Below are 24,948 nucleotides of genomic sequence, written 5' to 3'. Positions count from 1 at the left end.
AGAGCCTTGTGCTGAGCCAGAGGATGGAAACCCAGAGCCTTGTGCTGAGGCATAGAATGGAAACCCAGAGCCTTGTGCTGAGCTATGGAATGGAAACCCAGAGCCTTCTGCTGAGCCTTTGAATGGAAACCCAGAGCCTTGTGCTGAGGCACAGAATGGAAACCCAGAGCCTTGTGCTGAGGCACAGAATGAAAACCCAGAGCCTTGTGCTGAGCCAGAGAATGGAAACCCAGAGCCTTGTGCTGAGGCACAGAAACAAAACCCAGAGCCTTGTGCTGAGGCACTGATGGAAACCCAGAGCCTTGTGCTGAGGTACAGAATGGAAACCCAGAGCCTTGTGCTGAGGCACGGAATGGAAACCCAGAGCCTTGTGCTGAGCCATGGAATGGAAACCCAGAGCCTTGTGCTGAGGTACAGAAAGAAAACCCAGAGCCTTGTGCTGAACCAGAGAATGGAAACCCAGAGCCTTGTGCTGAGGCACAGAATGGAAACCCAGAGCCTTGTGCTGAGGCATGGAATGGAAACCCAGAGCCTTGTGCTGAGCCTTGGAATGGAAACCCAGAGCCGTGTGCTGAGCCAGAGAATGGAAACCCAGAGCCTTGTGCTGAGGCACAGCAGGAAAACCCAGAGCCTTGTGCTGAGCCACTGATGGAAACCCAGAGCCTTGTGCTGAGGCACAGCAGGAAAACCCAGAGCCTTGTGCTGTGGCACAGCAAAGCCCTCAGCGTGTCCCAAACCTCAAACCCAGCCTGGCCACAGCATGTGGGCGGGCTGAGCCCGGCTCCTCTGCTTCAGCCATTCCTCACAAACCCCAGCAGCAGCTCGGGAAGTGTTTGTAGGTGCCCTTTGAACGGCTCAGGCCAGACCCACGGGCTGAGCGTGCCCCGGATCTGCGGGAATGGGGCAGCCCCGCTCGGCCTGGCACTGCCATGGCACTGTCCCCACCCCTGTGGCAGTGCCAGCCTGGCACTTGGGGTGAGGGCTGCACCCCGAGCTGTGCTGCCTTCACCCCCCATGCCCGCTGTGCCCACCCCCAGAGCAGAGCTGGAGCAGCCTGGCACGGCCCAGCCCACGCTGTGAAGCTGCCAAGCACCAAATCCTCATCCCCTTCCAGCCCCAGCTCCCACCTGATCCCCACTGGGAAACGCAGATTCCCTGGAAATCCCACCCAAAACCCAGCTGTGCCCACCGTGCCACGCTCAGCAGTGCCAGGGCAGGGCGAGGACGGGGCAGAGCCCCCTGAGGGTGCCACATGGGACAGGGTGGTGACACCGCAGAGATGTCCCCAGGGCTGGGAGGTGACACCGCAGAGCTGTCCCCAGGGCTGGGAGGTGACACCGAAGAGATGGCACCGGGGCTGGGAGGTGACACCACAGAGCTGTCCCCGGGGCATGGAGGTGACACCACAGAGATGGCACCGGGGCTGGGAGGTGACACCGGTGACACCGCAGAGATGGCACCGGGGCTGGGAGGTGACATCGGTGACACTGCAGAGATGTCCCCAGGGCTGGGAGGTGACACCGCAGAGATGGCACCGGGGCCGGGAGGTGACATCGGTGACACCACAGAGCTGCCCCCAGGGCTGGGAGGTGGCACCACAGAGATGGCACCGGGGCTGGGAGGTGACACCGGGGCTGGGAGGTGACATCGGTGACACTGCAGAGCTGTCCCTGGGGCTGGGAGGTGACACCGCAGAGCTGTCCCCGGGGCTGGGAGGTGACACCGCAGAGATGGCACCGGGGCTGGGAGGTGACACCACAGAGCTGTCCCCAGGGCTGGGAGGTGACACCGAAGAGATGGCACCGGGGCTGGGAGGTGACACCACAGAGCTGTCCCCGGGGCTGGGAGGTGACACTGCAGAGATGGCACTGGGGCTGGGAGGTGACACTGCAGAGATGGCACCGGGGCTGGGAGGTGACACTGCAGAGATGGCACCGGGGCTGGGAGGTGACACCGGTGACACCACAGAGCTGCCCCCAGGGATGGCACCGGCAGCACCCGAGGCTCCTCTCCTCCCGGGTGGGCAGGGGCTGCTCCTGACCCATCCCCGGTGCCAGGGGGGATGGGGCAGCCCGGCCCAGCTCGGTTCTCCTATCTGCCATAGCATCACTTCTGCTTTAGCACAGCGGGCAGAGGTCACTGCCCATGGCCCTGGCGCTGTCTCAGCAGGGCAGGAGAGGCAGCAGCTGCAGGGCACCCGGTGGAAAGCACCCTTCCTGCTTGCCAGTTCCCTCCTGAAGCTGCTGGGGCTGGCCCCAGAGCCCTTCTGCTTCCCCTCGTGGTTTTCGGGGCTGGGAAGTGAGTGGTTCACCCATCCTAGGGGGAATCACCATGTCCCCACAGCCCCTGGCAGCTCAGAGCCCCCCACAAACCCTATTGCAGGCCTTGGGAAAAGAGGGAGGAGCAGGAATTTCCCAGAGGAGGCGGATGGAGAGAGGACTTGATAAAGGTTGGGCAGTGCAGGCTGGAACGAGCCCTGGAGAGCATTTCTGTGAGTCCTTGAGGAGCTGAGGGGCTGATTCCCAGGAGAACACCTGCTCCCAGCTCCCCAGCACCAGGGAAAGGTTAACAAATCCTGGCAAACAACAAAGAGCAGTGCTGCTGGCTGGCTGGGGCAGCATCTCCCCTCCCAAGGGCACAGACTCCCTCCCACGGCTGGCAAAACCGCTCCTAGCATGGGAAAAACAGGAGTTCTGCAAGGGAATTACCCACGGGGTTGGTGTCACACTCCCCATCATCCTTCCCCCCGGCTGCTGTTTTTCAGGCCTGACTGTACGAGGCACATTTAGAAACAAATACCAGCAGCCACACAAAGAAAACCCCAGGATTTTCCACAGAATCGTGGCAGATTTGGTGTGTGCTGTGCTGGGCAGGGCAGGGTCCAGCTCCAAAGCTTTGGTCTGGGCACAGGGAGGGTCCCCTTGTGCTGCCACATGAATATGGGACACTTTTGGGCTTGGCTTTGCCTGGGGCTGGCCTTAGCACAGAGCAGCAGGAATTAAAACCAGCAGGAAAACCCTCCTAGACCGGGCTGGGAAAACTGCACGTGGATTATTGGGATGCTGATGCAGGTGGAGATCTGCCAAAGCCACGGCTGCTCAGCACCCCACTGCCCACGAGTGGATTTGGTGTGTGGAGCAAGCGGCTCCTGGGCCTCCTCCTGCAGGTCCCACCCTGCTCCTCACCCCTTATCCCTGTATGTGGGAATCCAGAGCTTCCCTCTGGCTGCCCTGGTGGGTCTGGGACCCTGGCAGGGGTCAGGAACCCCCTGGACAGAGCCCCCAGAGACACTGGCTGTGATCTCTGGCCATGGAAAAGAGTTTTCAATCTTACAGGATGAATTACCAACTCTGAGTGTTTGATATAAGTAATAATTAAGTGTGGCACGGGTGCAAAAGTAAAATTTTAGGATTCTAGATTAGGGGTTCAAAGGGGACAAGATGGAGGAAATTGGGTGTGTCTTGTCCTTTTTCTCCTTCTTCATGCCCTCCATGTTTCACTGTGCTGTTGGCATTTTTCTGTTGGTTCAGGCTGGGGACACACTGTCCAACGTAGGTGACAGATATTGGCACGTTATTGTAAATGCAGCACAGGTAGTTTGTGGTATTTAATGTTTGTACCATCCCACTGAGGGCAGAGCCCCACACGCTGCCCTGCAGGACAGAGCTGCGGCAGGGCAGCAGAACATGGTAGAGATAAACAGAATAAACAACCTTGAAACAGCACAGACCAATTATGGCTTCTGCTTTGGCAGCGGGGCTGACAGACAGACTTTCTATATTTTGGAATCATCAATAGCACAGATTCCGACACCTGCACATCCCAAATCCCCGGCTGGAAAGGAGAGCAGGGAGCAGGGGACACTCACAAAGACACCCAGCAGAGGATTGAGGAGCAGGGTCCCTTTTTCAGGGCAGGGTTTGGGAGGGCGGCCCTGCAGAGCTGTGGGGAGCTGCTGGATCCTCTCCCTCCCCCAGGGCTGAGGAGGCTGAGGGGCAGAGGATTGCCAGGGGAGGCTCCAAAAAGGAGCAGCACGGGCTGGGGGGGAGCAGGAACAGGCTGAGGTGCCACGGGGCCGATCCCAACCCTCCAAATGTGCCGGAGAACAAACAGCATCCAAAAGGAACAAACAAACAAACAAACAAACAGCCACCACTGCTCCTCACAGCCGGGACAGTGCCACCATCCCACGGGGCTCAGGGCACTCCAGAAGTGCAGTTGTACCAGTGGAGAGATCCTGGGATTCTCCCTTGGGAAGTTCCTGGCTCTCCGAGCCTGGGATTTGGGAATCCCGGGGTCTCCTCATCACCCACCACATCCTCCAAGTGGGACTGTCCCTTGTGCCCTGGGCTTGTAGGGACAGCTCTGGAGGGACAATCCAGCGAGCACCTTAAGGGTGAAGCCATCCAGGGCCCTGCCTACGCCTGGAGAATATCTGGAAAAATTCCCGCTGTTGTTTTCGCTGGAGGGAGTGACCCTGACACAGCATTAACCCAGCCAGCAGTTCAGCACCTCCAGCAGGGTTTGTGCAGCCAGGGGGGATTTTTGGGAGCTTCTGCACGGAGGATTTGAGGGGGAAGCAGGGAGAGGCCGAGCTACAACCCCAGCCAGGTGAGGAGCCACAAGCAGGACCCTCATCCAGACTGCAGAGCCAAATCCTGCTCCCGGCCTAAATCAGCAGATTTAGGGGAGATCACGGCATGGACACAAACCCTGCACCCCAAAGCCTGCCCTGCACCCTGGGCATCCACCCCCAAATCCCCCAGGATCGCGGCGCTGCCTGCCGGGAGCGGGAGCTGCTGGTGGGCTGCAATCAACAGCCATATGTCACCGAGGCTGAGGAACACGATGTCTTCTTCGTGAGGGGTGAATCAGTAGCAGAGTCTGATATTCTTCTGCTCCTGAATTAATTAAGCAGCAATCTCGGGTGTCTTTGTCTTTCCAGCTATTATCTGCTCACTCCGAAGCGCTCATCCCAACGGGAACGCGGGGAGCAGCTCCCAGCACCAGCCTTGGCTCACACTCATCCCCCTGCCACACGTGGGGAGGTGGAGGAGGGGGAGTGGGAGCTCACCTGGACTCTCACACCTCCAATTCCAGGTCAGGAACACAAAACCCCCCTCAAAAGCCCCCCAAGCTCCTGGCATTTGTAGGGTTTCCACACCCTGGTGCCCCCCAGCTCACCCAGGTGCCAAAGGGATGTCCCAGGGGCGCAGCTTTACACCCCCCTCTGTTCCCCTTGGCCTGCTTCACCTCCTTCCCTGCGGTTTGAACCCTGGCAGGGAGGGGAGGATATGCCAGAAAATCCTCCCGAGGAGATCCAAACACTTCACCAAACTCATGGATGGGTTGGCTCGGCATTCCAGCCGGGTAAACTGAGGCAGCAAGGCGGGGAAAACTCCTGCCTGGGGAAATTCTGCCCGAGGTTAGATGCGAGGCCAATCCTCACAGAGCCTCAGGTGATGACTGAGCCCAGAAAACCGAGCTGGAGGAGGGAGAAACCACGAAACCACATCCTCTGCTGGAACCAGCACCTGGAGGGAGCTGGGGCCGAGCTGGACGTGCCCCTGGCCAGGGGACATGAACTTCCCTGACATCCCCGAGCCACCCCAAACCCCTCTGTCCCCACGGCCACCCCGGGCTGGGCGCTGGGGAGCTGCGGGTTTCTCCCTGCTGCCCGTAATCCGTCCTGATATAGCCACTGACCTGGGGGAGCTAAATTTAGCGGGATGAATCCCGTCCTGCCCTTGAGGCAGCACAACCGCAGGGTTGGGGCTGTAGGGACAGGTCCCCCCCCGGGGACACTGGACACTGTCCTGGGATGGGGACAGGGGTGTGGAGAGAGGAGTCTGGAGCACAGAACGGCGCTTTTGGGTGGTGATCCCATAAAAACGGGTGGGTCACAGCGCAGGAGCCGGCGTGGGGAGCGGCAGAAGCCCCCCCTGCCTCCCCCGTGCCTCAGAGGAGGGGACGGAGCGGGGACACGGCCAGAGGTGGCAGCTGGCGCTGTCACTCGCCGAGGGACCGAGGGACACCGAGCCCGGCGGGTCCGGCCCCTCGCCGCCCGCGGGGGACGCTCGGCGGGTCCGGACTGGGCTGAGCGCCCGCACTGGGGCACACTGGGGACACTGGGAACACTGGTGACATGGGTGACACTGGGGACACTGGTGACGGGTCCGCTCCTCGGGGACGCGGGGAGAAGGCGGCCGGGAGCGCGCACCGACAGACAGACGGACGGACGGGCGGACAGACAGGCGGACAGAGGGACAGACGGGCGGACATGCGGGCGGACGGAAGGACAGACGGACGGAGAGGCGGACGGAGGGACGGACAGGCGGACAGACGGACAGGCGGGCGGGCAGACAGACGGACGGACAAGCGGACATGCGGGCGGACGGGCAAGCGGAGGGACGGAGAGGTGGACAGAGGGACTGGCAGACAAACAGACGGACAGACAAACGGACAGACAGACGGACAGACAAACGGACAGACGGACGGGCGGACAGACAAACGGACAGACGGACGGGCGGGCAGACAAACAGACAGGCGGACAGACGGGCAGACAAACAGACAGACGGACAGACAGGCGGACAGACAAACGGACAAACAGACGGACAGACAAGCGGACAGGCGGACATGCGGGCGGACGGACGGACAGACGGACAGGCGGACAGACGGACGGACGGGCAGACGGACGGACGGGCAGACAAACAGACAGACGGACAGACAAACAGACAAACGGCCGGCCGGCCCCGCCGCGGTCACGCCGCCCTCTAACGGCCACCGGCCCCGCCGTTCCCGCCGTTCCGCCGCGGGGTCCCGGTGCCGGCCGGGGCTCACCTGCACATGGACCATGCCGCAGTCCCCGCAGCCCGCGCAGCTCCCCGGCAGCGCCAGGCACAGCACCGCGCGGCCGCCCCGCTCCAGCTCCGGCCGCCCCGCCAGCACCGCGGGGCCCCGGGGGGAACGCGCCCCGCCAGCACCGGCTGAGCCCCGCGGGCTGCGGGGCCGCCGCTAATTCCCGTGTGCCCGCCCCTGCCTGGCGGGGCACCAGAGGAGCTTAGGGGATCAGCAAAAGCTCCCCCGGCACGCTCCCGGCGCCGTGCGCCCTCCCCGCCGCTGTCACACGGGCACGGCCCCGTGGCGAGCACCGGCACCGGCCGCACCCCCGATGGGCCACCCTGGGGCGAGCGGGAGCCGCGCTCCGTGCGGGGGTTTGGGGCGCGGGGATGCTCCAGGGGCTGGGGAGGGAGCTCCTGCAGCTCCGAGCTCCATGGGACACACGGGAGAGCGGATTTTTGGGATGCAGGGATGATCCCAGCGGTTGGAACCCATGACCGACCCCAGGGAAGGAGCTCCTTCAGCTCAGAGCTCCATGGGACAGGGCAGAGTGGATTTTTGGGATGCAGGGATGCTCCCGGCCCTGTGAAAGGAGCTCCTCCATCTCAGAGCTCCATGGGACAGGGCAGAATGGATTTTCGGGATGCAGGGATGCTCACGGCCCTGGGAAAGGAGCTCCTCCAGCTTGGAGCTCTGTGAGACACCGGGCAGAGCGGATTTTTGGGATACAGGGATGATCCCAGCGGTTATAACCCATGACCGACCCCAGGGAAGGAGTTCCTCCAGCTCAGAGCTCCATGGGACAGGGAAGAATGGATTTTCGGGATGCAGGGATGCTCACGGCTCTGGGGAAGGAACACCAGCTCAGAGTTCCATGGGACACACAGGAGAGCGGATTTTTGGGATGCAGGGATGATCCCAGCAGTTGGAACCCATGACCGACCCCAGGGAAGGAGCTCCTCCAGCTCAGAGCTCCAAGGGACAGGGCAGAGTGGATTTTTGGGATGCAGGATGCTCCCGGCCCTGGGAAAGGGGCTCCTCCAGCTTGGAGCTCAGTGGGACATATGGGAGAGCAGATTTTTGGGATGCAGGGATGCTCCAGGGGCTGGGGAAGCAGCTCCTCCAGCTTGGAGCTCTGTGAGACAGCGGGCAGAGCGAATTTTTGGGATGCAGGGATGCTCACGGCTCTGGGGAAGGAACTCCAGCTCAGAGCTCCATGGGACACATGGGAGAGTTGATTTTCGGGATGCAGGGATGATCCCAGCCCTGGGGAAGGAGCTCCTCCAGCTTGGAGCTCAGTGGGACACACAGGAGAGCGGATTTTTGGGATGCAGGGATGATCCCAGCCCCCAGGGAAGGGATTTCCTTCAGCTCAGAGCTCAGTGGGACAAAGGGCAGAGCGGATTTTTGGGATGTAGGGATGCTCCCAGCCCTGGGGAAGGAGCTCCTCCAGCTAGGATCTCTGTGGAACACAGGGCAGCGCAGATTTTTGGGATGCAGGGATGCTCCCAGCCCCCAGTGAAAGAGTTTTCTTCAGCTCAAAGCTCCGTGGGACAAAGGGCAGAGCAGATTTTTGGGATGCAGGGATGCTCCTGGCTCTGGGGAAGGAACTCCTCCAGCTTGGAGCTCCATGGGACACAGGGGAGAGCGGATTTTCGGGATGCAGGGATGATCCCAGCTGTTGGAACCCACCGGCCCTAGGGAAGGAGCTCCTCCAGCTCGGAGCTCCGTGGGACAAAGGACAGAGAAGATTTTAGGGATGCAGGGAACAGGGAGGAGGGTGGAAGGCTGGGGAGAGGGAAAATCACAAATACCCGACCTGCAAAGGAAGGTTTGCCCCCAGTGTGGGCACCCCAGGTGGGGGTGACCCCTCGGCAGTGCTCCTTTTGGGGCGCAGCACAAACCCCAGCCAGGAGTGGCAGCCAGCACCGAATTTCCAGACTGTTCCATGGTCCCTCTGAGCCCCTCTGGATGTCCCCTGCCACCACAGGCCGCTCCTGGGGGGAATGAGGGGCTGCAGGGGGGAGGAATTTTGTGTGCCAGGCTTTGGCAGGGTCCACGGGGTGAGGAACCAGTGCAGGAAAAGGGGTGGCAGAACTGCAGGAACTTAATTAAATAAGAAAAATTAAAAGGGGAAAAAAAAAAAAATCACCAATAGCTGTTCAAAAAGCACTTGCTGAGAACGAGCGATCCCAGAGGGACCCATCCAGCTTCTGCTCCTCATGGAAGGGGTGGAAAATTCAGGATGAAATTTGTGTGTGGGGGGGAAATGGATCTTTCCCTGTGCATCCATGGGGCTTCCAAAGGGATGGGGGACAGGGAGGAGGTGCCAGGTCCCTGGGGACAAGGCAGGGATGATGCCAACCCCCCCTCTGGGGCCCATCCCTGAGGAAAAGGAGCTGCTTTGCTGCAGGCAGGAGGCTCAGGGCTTCCTGAGGGCTCCTGGAAAAACAATCCGGCTCGGGAATATCGTGGGGCTCGTGTTTCTCTAAATAAGTTATTTTTCCACTGCCTCACAAAGGTGTTGTCTCTCTTCTTATTACTCTTTGTGTCATATGCAGTTAATTATTGATCCCCGCTCTGTGGGAGTGGACAGGGATCTGCCCTGGGTGCTTCTGTCCCAGTGGGGTCGAGGTTTTGGCCACAATCCCAGCAGGATTGGGATCCTTGACACAGGCCGTGCCCCAGAGGAAGCCACGAGGGAGAAATTTCGGCTGCAGATGCTGAAATGAACAACCTGATGCTCCTCATCACTTGGTCCAGGCGGGAAATTCCAGCAGGGAGGAGCGGGGGTTGCCAGGGAAGGATTGGGGTGTCCTGATTTGGGGAGAGGAGATTCTCTGCAGCTCCTCGGAAAGCTGCTGGCACGGTGACATTTTTATCCTTGGGACCATGTTCCCTGTCCCTGTCTGAGCCTGCACAGCCATCTCCCCATGCTGAGCTTTTCCAATTCACTGCTGCGGCTCTCAGTGAATTAAAAACACAGACAGAAGGGTTGAAGGAAAAACACAGAAAGAAGGGTTGAAATAAAAACACAAGCAGGATGGAAGTAAAAACACAGAAAGAAGGGTTGAATCAAAAACATAGAAAGAAGGATTGAAGGAAAAACATAGAAAGAAGGACTGAAGTAAAAACACAAAAAGCAGGATGGAAGGAAAAAGAAAAAGAAAGATTGAAGTAAAAACACAGAAAGCAGGATTGAAATAAAAACTAAGAAAGAAGTATTGAAGTAAAAACACAGAAAGAAGGCTTGAAGTAAAAACACAAAAAGAAAGATTGAAGTAAAAACACAAAAAGAATGATTGAAGTAAAAACACAAAAAGAAAGATTGAAGTAAAAACACAGAAAGCAGGATTGAAGTAAAAACACAGAAAGCAGGATTGAAATAAAAACTAAGAAAGAAGTATTGAAGTAAAAACACAAAAAGAAAGATTGAAGTAAAAACACAAAAAGAAAGATTGAAGTAAAAGCACAAAAAAGAAAGATTGAAGTAAAAACACAGAAAGCAGGATTGAAGTGATAACACAGGAAGCAGGATTGAAGTAAAACCACAAAAAGAAGGAACCTCATTTCCCTGAGAGCCACTTCAGGGTGTGCAACCCCCCAGACTCTGAAGGTCAAGGGGAAAAGCCAACAGGGAAAATCCCCCCGGCTCCCAGAGCACCTCTCAGGCCTGTCCCTGAACTCAGCGCGTGCTAATTGGGCTGGTGCATAATTAATGGCACTAAACACTAGACGGAAACACCATCCTGCCCATCATAAACCAAATCCCAGCTGCCTGGCTGAGCCCGGAGGTGCCTTTGGATCCCTCCATCCAAGGGAACAGGCCAGGGTCTTTTTAATCCCTCAAATCCCACTCTGGAATGGGGCACTCAGTGCCACCTCCAGGTGCCACCTCCAGGGACGGGCACTCCAAACCCCCCTGGCAGCCCCTTCCAACCCTTTCCATGAGGAAATTCCTGCTGGTGTCCAACCTGAACCTCCTGAGGCACAGATTAAGGTGATGTCCCCTTACCCTGTCCTGGCCCCACCAGTGAGGGTGGGAATGGCCCAGAAAGTGCAGCTGGGGAAGGGATGCAGAGCCCAGAATCATGGAATTATTGAGGCTGGAAAATCCATGTGGGATCATTGAGTTCAGGCTGTGCCCAATGCCCACCCTGAGTGCCACCTCCAGGTGCCACCTGCAGGGATGGGCACTCCAAACCCCCCTGGCAGCCCCTTCCAACCCTTTCCATGAGGAAATTCCTGCTGATGTCCAACCTGAGCCTCCCAAGGCACAGATGAAAGTGATGTCCCCTTACCCTGTCCTGGCCCCACCAGTGAGGGTGGGAATGGCCCAGCAGGTGCAGCTGGGGAAGGGATGCAGAACTTAGAACTGTGGGATTCTTGAAGCTGGAAAATCCCTGTGGGATCATCGAATCCAATCTGTGCCCGATCCCCACCATGAGCACTCAGTGCCATCTCCAGGGACGGGCACTCCAAACCCTCCTGGCAGCCCCTTCCAACCCTTTCCATGAGGAAATTCCTGCTGGTGTCCAACCTCAACCTTCCGAGGCACAGATTAAGGTGACGACCCCATACCTCATCACTGCAGAACCAAAGCCCAACCCCACTCCCTTCACCCCACCAGCGACTCGTGCAGCGCCCCAAAACCCCTCCAGACCCTTCCCTTCCCCCAGAACACCCCACAAGTGCTCTCCATCCCTACCTTATCCAGCCCCTCGCCATCCTCGGCCAGCAGGTAGCCGGCGCCGCTCTCGGCCAGCAGCACGGCCGTGTCCGTGGTGGACGAGGACCTGGGCCTGCCCTGGTGCTGGTGCAGGATGGCCGTGAGGCCGCTGTCCTGGGGGGCTCTGCGGCCCAGGTGGGGGCTGCCTTTTTGGGGCTCCAGCGAGCCGCTCTTGGCGCGGCGGCCGGCACCGTGCAGGCTGGCGCCGCGCTTGATGGAGGGCCGCGAGCGGATCTGCTGCAGCACGCGGTTGAAGGCGGTGGGCCGGGCGGGGAGGTCGTGCAGGGACACGGCGTAGGACACGCGGTGCATCTCCGGCGAGCGCTCCTTCTCGTCCGGGGACTCGTGGTCTGAGGCGCCGTGTGGCCACGAGGGTGTGGCGGGTGTCGCCGGCCCCGCGGGCCCCGAGTCCTGCGAGCTCTGCTGGTCCCGCTCCCGCGAGCGCCGGCGGCTGTGGAAAAGGTGCTTCAGGCCGTGGCTGAACATGGAGCCCTCGGAGAGCTGCTGGATCTTCTGCGGGGAAGGGAAGGGTGTTAATTGATGGAGGGATTGGCGCTGTTAATTGAGGGAACGGGCCCTGTTAATTTAGGGAATGGGCACTTAATTGAGGGGAATGGGTGCTGCAAAATCAGCAAAAGAATGGGCGCAGTTAATGAATTGAGTCAGGGGAATGGGTGCTGCTAAATAATCGAGAGAATGGGTGCCGTTAATTGAGGGAATGGACACTGTTAATTTAGGGAATGGGCGCTGTTAATTGAGGGAATGGGCGCTGTTAATTGAGGGTATGGGCCCTGTTAATTGAGGGAATGGGTGCTGCTAAATCAAGGGGAATGGGTGCTGCTAAATCATCAAGAGAATGGGCGCTGTTAATTGAGGGGAATGGGCGCAGTTAATGAATTGAGGGATGGGCATTGTTAATTGAGGGAACAGGCACTGCTAATCAAGGGGAATGGGTGCTGCTAAATCATCAAGGGAATGGGTGCTGCTAAATAATCGAGAGAATGGGTGCCATTAATTGAGGGGATGGACACTGTTTGTTAATTTAGGGAATGGGCGCTGTTAATTGAGGGAATGGGTGCTGCTAAATAATCGAGAGAATGGGTGCCGTTAATTGAGGGAATGGACACTGTTTGTTAATTTAGGGAATGGGCGCTGTTAATCGAGGGAATGGGTGCTGTTAATTGAGGGAATGGGTGCTGCTAAATCATCAGGAGAATGGGCGCTGTTAATTGAGGGAATGGGCACTGCTAATCAGGGGGAATGGGTGCTGCTAAATCATCAAGGGAATGGGTGCTGCTAAATAATCGAGAGAATGGGTGCTGTTAATTGAGGGAATGGACACTGTTAATTTAGGGAATGGGTGCTGTTAATCGTGGGAATGGGTGCTATTAATTGAGGGAATGGGCGCTGTTAATCGAGGAAATGGGTGCTGCTAAATCATCAGGAGAATGGGCGCTGTTAATTGAGGGAATGGGCACTGCTAATCAGGGGAATGGGTGCTGCTAAATCATCGAGGGAATGGATGCTGTTAATTGAGGGAATGGGCACTGTTTGTTAATTTAGGGAATGGGCGCTCTTAATTGAGGGAACTGGCGCTGCTAATCAAGGGGAATGGGTGCTGCTAAATCATCAAGGGAATGGGCGCTGTTAATGAATTGAGGGAATGGGCGCTGTTAATTGAGGGAATGGGCACTGTTTATTAATTTAGGAAATGGACACTGTTAATTAATTGAGGGAATGGGCGCTGTAATTAATTGAGAGATTGAGCGCTGATAATTGAAGGAATAGGTGCTGTTAATTAATCGAGGGAATGGGTGCTGTTAATTTAGGGAATGGACGCTGTTTATTAATTGAGGGAATGGGTGCTGCTAATTAATTGAGGGAATGGGTGCTGCTAATGAAGGGAATGGGCTCTGTTAATTAATTGAGGGAATGGGTGCTGCTAATTAATGGAGGGAATGGGTGCTGTTAATTGAGGGAATAGGTGCTGTTTGTTAATTGAGGGAACGGGCGCCATTAATTCATTGAGGGAATGGGTACTGTTTGTTAATTAATTGAGGGAATGGGTGCTGTTAATTAATTGTGGGAATGGATAATATATAATAATATATAAAATGGATAATATGTAATAATATATAACATATAAAATAATATATATAAAAATAAAATAATATACAAAATAGATAAGATATAATAATATATTAAACTATTTATAACAATATATACAAATAATATAAAACAACGCATAAATACAAACTGGGCAGGCACTGCTTTCCAGCAGGAGATGGGGACACTGGCTGCCCTGAGGATTCCCAGCTCTCCCTTTCCGGGGGCTGCATCCCACATTCCCAGGAAACAATCCCTGGAATTGGGGTGGCAGCTGGCCATGGGGAAATCATGAATATGGATGGTGGAAATCATGAATATGGATGCTCGTGATTATGGCCAGGGCAGCCTGGCCAGGGTTCTGGAAATCCGGGGTTCCACTGGAACCCGGCCAGGATTCTTCCCTGCAGCCACGGGAAATCCAGGATTCCATTGGAACACCCAGATTTGAGGCCGGGGAAAGCCAGGGTTCCACTGGAAATTTGGGGTTCCACCAGATCACCCAGATTTGAGGCCAGGATTCCTTGAGTCACTGGAAATTTGGGGTTCCACTGGAAATCCTGAGTTCCATTGGAATCTGGCCAGGGTTCCTTGCAGCCACTGGAAATTTGAGGTTCCACTGGAAATTTGGGGTTCCACTGGAAATTTGGGGTTCCACCAGATCACCCATATTTGAGTCCAGGGTTCCTTGCAGCCAGTGGAAATTCGGGGTTCCACTGGAAATCCAGGATTCCACTGGAAATCCAGGTTTCCATTGGAATCTGGCCAGGGTTCCTTGCAGCCACTGGAAATTTGGGGTTCCACTGGAAATTCGGGATTCCACCGGAACCTGGCCAGTGTTCCCTGCAGCCACTGGAAATTCGGGGTTCCACTGCAAATTTGGGGTCCCACCAGAACACCCAGATTTGAGGCCAGGGTTCCTTGAGTCACTGGAAATTCAGGATTCCACTGGAAATCCTGAGTTCCATTGGAACCTGGCCAGGGTTCCTTGCAGACACTGGAAATCCGGGGTTCCACTGGAAATTCGGGGTTCCACTGGAAATTTGGGGTTCCACCAGATCACCCAGATTTGAGGCCAGGGTTCCTTGAGTCACTGGAAATTTGGGGTTCCACTGGAAATCCTGAGTTCCACCAGAACCTGGCCAGTGTTCCCTGCAGCCACTGGAAATCCACGGCTCCACTGGAAATTTGGGGTTCCACTGGAAATCCAGGGTTCCATTGGAACCTGGCCAGGGTTCCTTGCAGACATTGGAAATCCGGGGTCCCACTGGAAATTCGGGGCCCCACTGGAAATTTGGGGTCCCACAGAAATTCGGGGTTCCACTGGAAATCCTGAGTTCCACTGGAATCTGGCCAGGGTTCCCCAGCCCTGATCCTGCAGCAGGGACTGTCCCCAGGGCCGTACAGAACAGGCTCCTTCCCCTAAAAACCCCAGACAAATCCAAATTTCACCACCCCGGAACACTGACAAGAATCAGCAAAGGGACCCCGTGTCCCCAAACTCTGCAGGCAAAGCTTTTCATCCCTCCCCGAGCCATTCCCAACGCAAATCTCCCTCCTCTGAGGCTCCTTCTAGGAAATATATAATCAATTCCCAGTGCCGAACCGCTTCTTGAGGAAATAACAATTTAAATTTTATTCTATTTATAGAGTCTCTATGGAAACAGAGGCAGCACTGGAGAGGTAAGAGCTCCAAACCCCCAGATTCCTCCCATGGAGGGCACGGCCAGAGCTGCACAAGGTCCAAGTGAAAAGGAACAGCCAACTCCCTTCCCCGAGGGAGAGGAAAACAAACTCCAAAGTGGAGCTGGAAGGAAAGATTTTGGGAGCCAAAATGGTCCAACAGTTCCAACTGAGCGAAATTCACCTTTTCAAACAAACCCCCCTCAGGCCCTTTCCAAGTTTTTCCTGAAAGAGCCTTTCATGGGCTGGGCAGGCACGGGATCTGCATGGAAAAAAAGCAAATTTTGCATGGGAGAAAAAACGAGGGAAGCAGAGAGGGATGGCAGTTGTGCTTTTCCAGGCTGGAAAAGCACAGCTTCTTTTTTTTTTTTTTTTTTTTTTTTTTTTTTTTTTTTGTGGGAATAGCAGGGAATTCACCGCCCAGGTGTGGGAATTGTGTGGGAATAACAGAATTCACTGCCCAGAATTCCAGCTCTGGGTTTGTCTGCTTCCACGAGCTGTGAGTGGTGGGCACAAACAAGTCCCGTGCTGCTGGTTTCTCATGTTTTCCCAGGATATTCCTGCACTTCCAAAGCAGAGGGAGGCATTTTCCTGGCACAGAGCTGCTCGTGCCTCAGAGCAGAGGCTATTTTGGAACAGCCATTGCTTACTAACCACACAGATTAATTCCTCAGCGTGGACAGCTGTAAAACACCGGGGTGAATCCAAAAATGTCTTTATTTCTTCTGATTTTCACATCAGCACAGCCAGGCTTTGCTGCTGGGCGGTGGGGACTTGTTTTATGAACTTCAAAGCCCCAGTGCACTGAGAAGAGCTAAAAAAAAAATCCTATTTTAGCCCAAACCAGCATCTCTTAGAGGAAAACTGGGGCGTGGATGACACTTTTGCCTTGGACTCTTTGGCACCACCCCGTGCTGCCCTTGCCCTGCCGTGCCAGGCTCTCCAGGGTGGTTTTCCTGCTGCTGGCACCCAGCCTGAAACCTGCCAGCTCCTCCCTGAACCACTCCCCGACACCCAAACCCCTTCCTGGGCTTGCAGACGGACACACGAGGAGAGGATCTGGTTGCCACGACCTCCCAGCACGGCCCCAAGCTGTGAAATCCTGCTCAGTTGTTAGGATTATTCATTATTTATTCGGCCCCAGTCTGCCCAGAGGCTCCAGCCAAGGCTCTGCAGCTCTTTGGAACATTTGCACAAACATAGGGGGAAGTCTCATTCCTTCCCACTCCTTCCCATTCCGGATTTTAGGGCACAGGGGAAAGTCTCATCCTTTCCCACCCCATCCCAGCTCCACATTTTAAGTCTCATCCCTTCCCACCCCATCCCATTGAATATTTTAAGGCACAAGGGGAAATCTCATCCGTTCCTACCCCACCTTATCCCAGATTTTAAGTCTCATCCCTTCCCACCCCATCCCATTCCAAATTTTGGGACATGGAGGAAAGTCTCATCCCTTCCCACCCCATCCCATTGAATATTTTAAGGCACAGGGGAAGTCTCGTCCCTTCCCACCCCATCCCATTCCAGATTTCAGGGCACAGGTGAAAGTCTCATCCCTTCCCACCCCATCCCATTCCAAATTTTGGGACATAGAGGAAAGTCTCATCCTTTCCCACCCTATCCCATTCCAGATTTTAGGGCACAGGGAGAGGTCTCATCCCTTCCCACCCCACCCTATCCCATATTTTAAGTCCCATCCCACCCCATCCCATTGAATATTTTAAGGCACAGGGGAAGTCTCATCCCTTCCCATCCATCCCATTCCAGATTTCAGGGCACAGGTGAAAGTCTCATCCCTTCCCACCCCATCCCATTCCAAATTTTGGGACATGGAGGGAAGTTTCATCCCTTCCCACCCCATCCCATTCCAGATTTTAGGGCACAGGTGAAAGTCTCATCCCTTCCCACCCTTTTCCATTCCAGATTTTAGGGCACAGAGAGAGGTCTCATCTCTTCCCACCCCACCCTATCCCAGATTTTATGTCTCATCCCTTCCCACCCATCCCATTCCAAATTTTGGGACATGGAGGAAAGTCTCGTCCCTTCCCACCCCATCCCATTCCTGATTTTAGGGCACAGGTGAAAGTCTCATCCCTTCCCACCCCTTTCCATTCCAGATTTTAAGTCTCATCCCTTCCCACCCCATCCCATTCCGTATTTTAAGTCTCATCCCTTCCCCACCCATCCCATTCCAAATTTTGGGACATGGAGGAAAGTCTCATCCCTTCCCACCCATCCTATTCCAAATTTTGGGACATGGAGGAAAGTCTCATCCCTTCCCACCCCTTTCCATCCCATATTTCAGGGCACAGGGGAAGTCTCATCCCATCCCACCCCATCCCATTCCAGATTTTAGGGCACGGGGAAAGCCACAGCCCGGAACAGCAGCAGGATCCCAGCAGATCCCGCTCATCCCCGTGTGGGGTTCCCATTCCTGCTGCTGCTGCTTTTCCAGCTGATTCCCCTTGGGAAGGACCCAGAGGCTCCTGCCACCCCTGGGGACGGGGTCAGACTTGTCCCCAAGGGGTGACAACCAGCCCAGCCCCTTCTCCAGAGCATCCCAAGCTCCCGCTCCTCCCGCAAGGAAAAGGTCTGGATGTTCCCAAGTGGCAAATCCAGCACTCCCCCACAGCCGCATGTGACAAACGTGACTCATGTGGGGCAGGGCCAGCCCCGAGTGACAGCGACAGCGGGAATGCTCCGGGAATAACCCAGCGTGGAATGCTCTGCCCAGGGGTGGGAATGCTCCGGGAATAACCCAGCGTGGAATGCTCTGCCCAGGAATGCTCTGGGAATAACACAATTCACTGCACAGGTCTGGGAATGCTCTGGGAATAACACAATTCACTGCACGGGCCTGGGAATAGCAGGGAATGCTCTGCCCAGGGGTGGGAATGCTCTGGGAATAACAGAATTCACTGTCCAGGTGAGGGAATAGCAGGGAATGCTCTGCCCAGGTGAGGGAATGCTCTGGGAATAACAGGGAATTCACTGCCCAGGGGTGGGAATGCTCTGGGAATAATGGAATTCACTACCCAGGGGTGAGGAATAACAGGGAATTCACTGCTCAGGTGTGGGAATGTTCTGGGAATTCACTGCCCAGGTGTAGGAATGCTTTGGGATAATGGAATTCACTGCCCAGAGGTGGGAATTGTCTGGGAATTGCCAGGGAGTGCAGATCCCTGTGTGTTCTAGGATTGGTGCTGATAATGTATAAAATAATGTATAATGATATATAAAATGATATATAATTATATATAAAAATAATACATACTAATATGTAAAATAATATATAACTGTATATAAAATAATATGTAAAAGAATACGTAAAATTAGATATGGTATATGAAAATTATATAATAATATGTAAAATTAGATATGATATATAAAATAATATGTTACTACTATGTAAAATAATACATAGTGATATTTAAAAATAATATGATATATAAAAATAATATGATATATAAAAATAATATATACTAATATGTAAAATAATATATAATGATATAAAAATATTATAATATATAAATAAATATATATAATAGAGAATATAAAATAATATATGATGATATATATTAAAATAAAATAGAAAATAATATAGAAATAATATATTAAATAATATACAATACATAAAATGATATATAATGCATAAAATAATATAGAAATAATACATAAAATAATATAGAAATAATATATAAAATAGTATATAAATAACATAAAATAACACATAAACACAAAAAATAATGTGATGGATTGGAGGATAATGCTCTGCCCTGTCCTGTGTGGGACCTTCCCGTGTCCTTCACCTCCCCCTCCTCAGGGAAGCGTTTTGCCCTGGGGCTGGAGCGGGGCAGGGAAAACAGAAATCCAGGGAAAAAGTGAGCCAGGGAAAAGGGAGAGACAGGGAAAACACAAATCCAGGGAAAAGGGAGAGCAGTGAAAACAGAAATGCAGGGAAAAGGGAGATCCAGAGAAAACACACACAGGAAAAAGGGACAGTCAGGGAAAAAGGAGAGCCAGGGAAAGCACAACCAGGGAAAACAGAAATCCAGGGAAAACAGAAATCCAGGGAAAACACATCCAGGGAAAACAGAGACCCAGGAAAAACAGAGCCAGGGAAAACAGAGAGCTGGGGAAACCAGAAATCCAGGGAAAACACATCCAGGGAAAAGGGAAAGACAGGGAAAAGAGATCCAGAGAAACCAGAAATCCAGGGAAAAGACATCCAGGGAAACCAGAAATCCAGGGAAAACAGAGAGCCAGAGAAAACACATCCAGGAAAAACAGAGATCCAGGGAAAACAGAGCCAGGGAAAACAGAAACCCAGGGAAAACAGAAACCCAGGGAAAACCCTTGGCTCAGGAGAAGCAGCAGTTTTGGATGCAGGGCTTTGGAAGGATCCCATCGCTCCTCCAGAAATCCCTGCCACCAACGGGTTCTGAGCACAGCTGTCACACAGCAGCTCTGCTCCTTGCCAGGACTTATTTTATCCCTCTTTTCCCTAAGGCGGCACCGGAGCCAGGGCTGGGAAGGGAGAGCAGCCACGGATCCGCCGGAGCCAGGGCTGGAGGTGACACCAGGCAGGATCCAGGTGCCACCTCAAATCCATCTCAGCTGGCAGCAAAGAGTTTACTCTGATCCTTCATCATCCATGGGGATAGGACAGGGATAGGAATCTCTGATCCTTCCTCATCCACAGGGACAGGAATCTCTGATCCTTAAATGTCTATGGGGATGGGAATCTCTGATCCTTCCCCATCCACAGAGAAAGGACAGGGACAGGAATCTCTGACCCTTAAATGTCCGTGAGGATGGGAATCTCTGACCCTTCCTCATCCATGGGGACAGGACAGGGACAGGAATCTGTGATCCTTCCCCATCCATTGGGACAGGACAGGGACAGGAATCTCTGACCCTTCCTATCCACAAGGACAGGAATCTCTGATCCTTCCCCATCCACAGGGACAGGAATCTCTGATCCTTAAATGTCCATGGGGATGGGAATCTCTGATCCTTCCCCATCCACGGGGACAGGACAGGGACAGGAATCTCTGACCCTTCCTATCCACAGGGACTGGAATCTGTGATCATCACCCATGGGGACAGGAATCTGTGATCCTTAAATGTCCATGGGGATGGGAATCTCTGATCCTTCCCCATCCACGGGGACAGGAATCTGTGATCCTTCCCCATCCATGGGGACAGGACAGGAACCTGTGATCCTTCATCATCCACGGGGACAGGACAGGGACAGGTACCTCTGATCCTTCCCCATCCACGGGCACAGGACAGGGACAGGAATCTCTGACCCTTCCTATCCACAGGGACAGGAATCTCTGATCCTTCATCATCCACAGGGACAGGAATCTCTGATCCTTAAATATCCATGGGGATGGGAATCTCTGATCCTTAAATATCCATGGGGATGGGAATCTCTGATCCTTCCCCATCCACAGGGACTGGAATTTGTGATCCCTCATTGTCTATGGTGACAGGAATCTCTGATCCTTCCCCATCCATGGGGACAGAAATCTGTGATCCTTCATTATCCACAGGGACAAGACAGGGACAGGAATCTGATCCTTCATCATCCACAGGGATTGGAATCTTTGATCCCTCATCATCCATGGGGATGGGAATCTCTGATCCTTAAATGTCCATGGGGACAGGACAGGAACAGGAATCTGATCCTTCATCATCCACGGGGACAGGACAGGGACAGGTACCTCTGATCCTTCTCCATCCATGGGGACAGGAATCCGTGACCCTTCATCATCCACAGGGACAGGAATCTCTGATCCTTCCTCATCCACAGTGACAGGACAGGGACAGGAATCTCTGACCCTTCCTATCCACAGGGACTGGAATTTGTGATCCCTCATTGTCCATGGTGACAGGAATCTCTGATCCTTCCCCATCCACAGGGACAGGAACCTCTGATCCTTAAATGTCCATGGGGACAGGACAGGGACAGGAATCTCTGATCCTTCCCCATCCATGGGGACAGGAATCAGTGATCCTTCCCCATCCACAGGGACAGGACAGGGACAGGAATCTCTGACCCTTCCTATCCACAGGGACAGGAATCTCTGATCCTTAAATATCCATGGGGACAGGAGAGGGACAGGAATCTCTGATCCTTAAATATCCATGGGGACAGGACAGGGACAGGAATCTGTGATCCTTCATTATCCACAGGGACAGGACAGGGACAGGTACCTCTGATCCTTCCCCATCCACAGAGACAGGACAGGGACAGGAATCTGTGACCCTTCCTATCCACAGGGACAGGAATCTCTGATCCCTCCCCATCCACAGGGACAGGAATCTGTGATACTTAAATGTCCATGGGGATGGGAATCTCTGATCCTTCCTCATCTACGGGGACAGGAATCTCTGACCCTTCCTATCCACAGGGACAGGAATCTCTGATCCTTAAATGTCCATGGGGACAGGACAGGAACAGGAATCACTGATCCTTCATCATCCACAGGGACAGGAACCTCTGATCCTTCCCCATCCATGGGGACAGGAATCTGTGATCATCACACATGGGGACAGGAATCTGTGATCCTTAAATGTCCATGGGGACGGGAATCTCTGATCCTTAAACATTCACGGGGACAGGATTCTGGATTTGGAGCAGGGCCAGCAAGACCAGCCTGAACCCACCCCACCAGCAGCTCCAGAGGGGGTTTGAGGCAGGAAAACTCCGATTAATTAATTAATTATGAGTTTATTAACTGGTGGTGGCCGTGGCAGCTGCGGGCAGCAGCCAGCCCCAGCTTCCCCTGCCTCCTGCCCAGTTTGAGGATTTATTTTAATTAATTGCTGAGCCCCAAACGCATTAAAGGTGAGCACTGGCAGCAAACCTGCAGGAAGGGAGCACAGGCAGTCAATAAAATCAATGGGGTTTGTTTGGCCTCGGATGCTGCTGCTGGATGAGGCTGTGGAGCGCCAGCTCCTGCTGGGATGTGCCAGCCCTGGAATGTTTGGGGTGGTGGGCACAGCCAGGGCAAGCTGCAGCTCCTTTTGGCCAACATCCAGCCCCTTCTGAGCCCCAGAAGAGAAAGGATGGGTGGGAAACAGCACCTTGGACGTCCCAGGCATGGCCCTGAGCTCCACATCCTCATGGATCGTGGAATTATGGAATCAGAAAATCGTGGAATGGTTTGGCTGGGAAGGGAATTTAAACCTCATCCAGTCCCACCCTCTGTAGGGGTGGGCAGGGACAGCTGCCACTGTCCCAGGCTGCTCCAAACCCTGTCCAGCCTGGCCTTGGGCACTGCCAGGGATCCACAACTGCTCTGGGATACCCCGTGCCACCCTCCCATCCCACAGATGTGCCTGGCCCTGCCTCCTCCAGCTGTTTTTGGGGCAGCAAAGCCAAACAGCTTCAGGAGCTGCTGGGCCACCAAGGGAAGGCCCCATTTGTGTCACCTCCACGGGGCTCCTCCTGCTCCAAGCAGCAGAGTTTTCCCCTGGGAGCAGGGATTTGATCTCCTGGCATCGTTCTGGAGGGGATGGCAGAGCCTGGCAGTGCTGTCCCTTCCTCGTGACCTTGACCACAGCGGTGCCACCACCAGGGCTGCCACCCCGAGGGCTCCATCCTGCATCCCAGGGCCCAGCAGGGACATTTCCCACTTTTCTCAGGGCTTTTTGAAAGCGCTCGTGCCACCACAGAGTGATCCCACTCTGCCCACGGCATTCCCACGCCTGCACACCCCAAATTCCACGCTGGGAATTCATCCATAAAAACCCTGTTGAGCTGCCGGGGGGTCGGAGCTGCTGCTTTGCCAAAGCCAAGGGAATTGTGTGCTGGATTTCAGGCCGGATCCCCCCGCTCCGGGATGGGCTCTGTGCCTCCCGCAGCGCTGCAGTGCCCCGGGTTTGTTTTCCTCATCCAGCGGCCCCCGAGGCCCGGCAGGAGCAGCCTCGGGGCCATTTCCACACCGTCACTCCCCGGTGCCGCAGCCCTGCATCCTCCTGGATCCTCCCGGAGCATCCTCCTGGAGCATCTCCCCGAAATCCTCCCGGGGCATCTCCCCCGGATCCTCCCGGAGCATCATTCCCCCCCAGTCCTCCTGGATCCTCCTGGAGCACTTCCCCCCGAAATCCTCCCAGAGCATTTCCCCCGGATCATCCCCCCCAATCCTCCTGGATCCTCCCGGAGCATTTCCCCTGGATCCTCCTGGACCATCTCCACGAAATCCTCCCGGAGCATCTCCCCCGGATCCTCTCCTCCCGATCCTCTCCTCCCGATCCTCCTGGATCTCCCCGAAATCCTCCAGGACCATCTCCCCCGGATCCTCCCGGAGCATCTCCCGGCAGGGATTTCCCGGGATCTGCGCAGCCCCTCTGCAGAGGGGCAGCCCGCAGCGCTCTGTTCCCACTGGCGTTTCTTCATCCCAGCAGAATCCCAATCCCAGCAGTGTCCCCACTGCAGGACCAGCCCCATCCTGGCACCGGCCTGATCCCAGCACCACCCCCGTGCCCACCGCAGGAGCAGCCGCATCCCGGGAGGATCGGATTCCAGCGATCCCCCATCCCAGGAGTGTCTCCATCCCTGGAGCATCCCCATCCAGTCGGATCCCGCTAACAGGACCGTCCCCATCTCAGCAGCATCCCAATCCCAGCAGGATCTCTGTTGATAGCAGCACCCCGATCCAGGAGCACCCGGTTCCCGGGGGTCTCCTCTCCCTATTCCCGGGATTATCCCAATCCCGGAGCGCCCCTCGCCAGGATCCTCCAAGGTCACACCTGTGGGACCGAGGGGATGGCGATGCTGCCACCCGCGAGCTCCATCGCTCCGGTGACCCCGCTGGGCTCTCCCTACCGGGAAGAACCCCCCGCCGATCCCATGGGATTTTCCCGTCCCCCGTGTCCCACCGGGACTCTCACCTTCAGGTCGGGGGGCTTGGAGCGCGGCGGCGGGACAGCGCCCGCCTCGGGGGCCGCCGCCGCCTCGCCGGCCTTGCCCTCCATCACGCCGTGACCGGGCGACTCCCCCGCGGCGCCGGGATCGTCCTCGGGCTGCTGCAGCTCGTCCGAGCGGCACCGCTTCATCCCGGGAGCGCCGCGCCCGCGGAGCGCCGGGCGGGGGAGGCGCCTACGGCCGCACCGGCGGCGGCGGCGGCGGCGGGCGGCGCCCCGGCGGCCGCTGCGGGGCCCGCGGGCTGCGCGGCCCCGGCCCGCCCGCCCCGCCGAGCCCGGGCCGGGCGGCGGCTCCGCGCCGCGGCGGCTCCGCGCCCGCCGCCGCCACCGGCATCGCCGCCGCCGCCGCCTGACGGACAGCGCCGCCGGCCAATGGCGGAGAGAAGGAGGAGGGGCACCGAGCGGTGATTGGAGGAGGGTGATCAGTGGGCGGTGCGGGAGGGAGGAATTAACCAATGAGCGCGCGCGGAAGGCGGGGCCGCCGCTGGTGATTCGCGGAGGCGGAGCGGAGCTGGAGACGGGCGCGCCGCCTCCTGCCGAGCCGCTCCGCGCAGCGCGGGGTGGGGGAGCGGCCGGCGGCGCCTGAGCTCCGCCTTTTGCTCCCCCTGTTTAAATTCGTCATTTTGTGGTCGCTCTCTCTTTTTGGAGGATTT

General features: G+C 55.7%; 1 protein-coding gene across 3 annotated transcripts in view; it reads right to left on the bottom strand.

The window, feature by feature from the left end:
• Window positions 1-24,528, bottom strand: part of TMCC2 (transmembrane and coiled-coil domain family 2) — a 33,489-nt gene extending 8,961 nt beyond the window's left edge. Inside the window, exons 1-2 of one of the 3 annotated variants that reach the window (XM_030291859.4) lie at window positions 24,263-24,528; window positions 11,549-12,082 (exon numbers count right to left, since the gene is read on the bottom strand). In XM_030291859.4, the coding sequence (XP_030147719.1) occupies window positions 11,549-12,082; window positions 24,263-24,427 (699 nt within the window). In that variant the 5' untranslated portion in view covers window positions 24,428-24,528. Of the gene's footprint in view, window positions 1-6,840; window positions 7,072-11,548; window positions 12,083-24,262 lie in introns of those variants that run through there. The other 2 variants (XM_041721314.2, XM_030291861.4) reach the window with 2 other exon arrangements.
• Between the last annotated feature and the right edge of the window lie 420 nt (window positions 24,529-24,948).

Source organism: Taeniopygia guttata, chromosome 26 (genome assembly GCF_048771995.1).
Source record: "Taeniopygia guttata chromosome 26, bTaeGut7.mat, whole genome shotgun sequence".
In the NCBI taxonomy this organism is placed as follows: Eukaryota; Metazoa; Chordata; class Aves; order Passeriformes; family Estrildidae; genus Taeniopygia; species Taeniopygia guttata.
The sequence above is the reverse complement of the archived record's forward strand: the minus strand, read 5'-3'. Positions and strand labels throughout refer to the sequence as shown.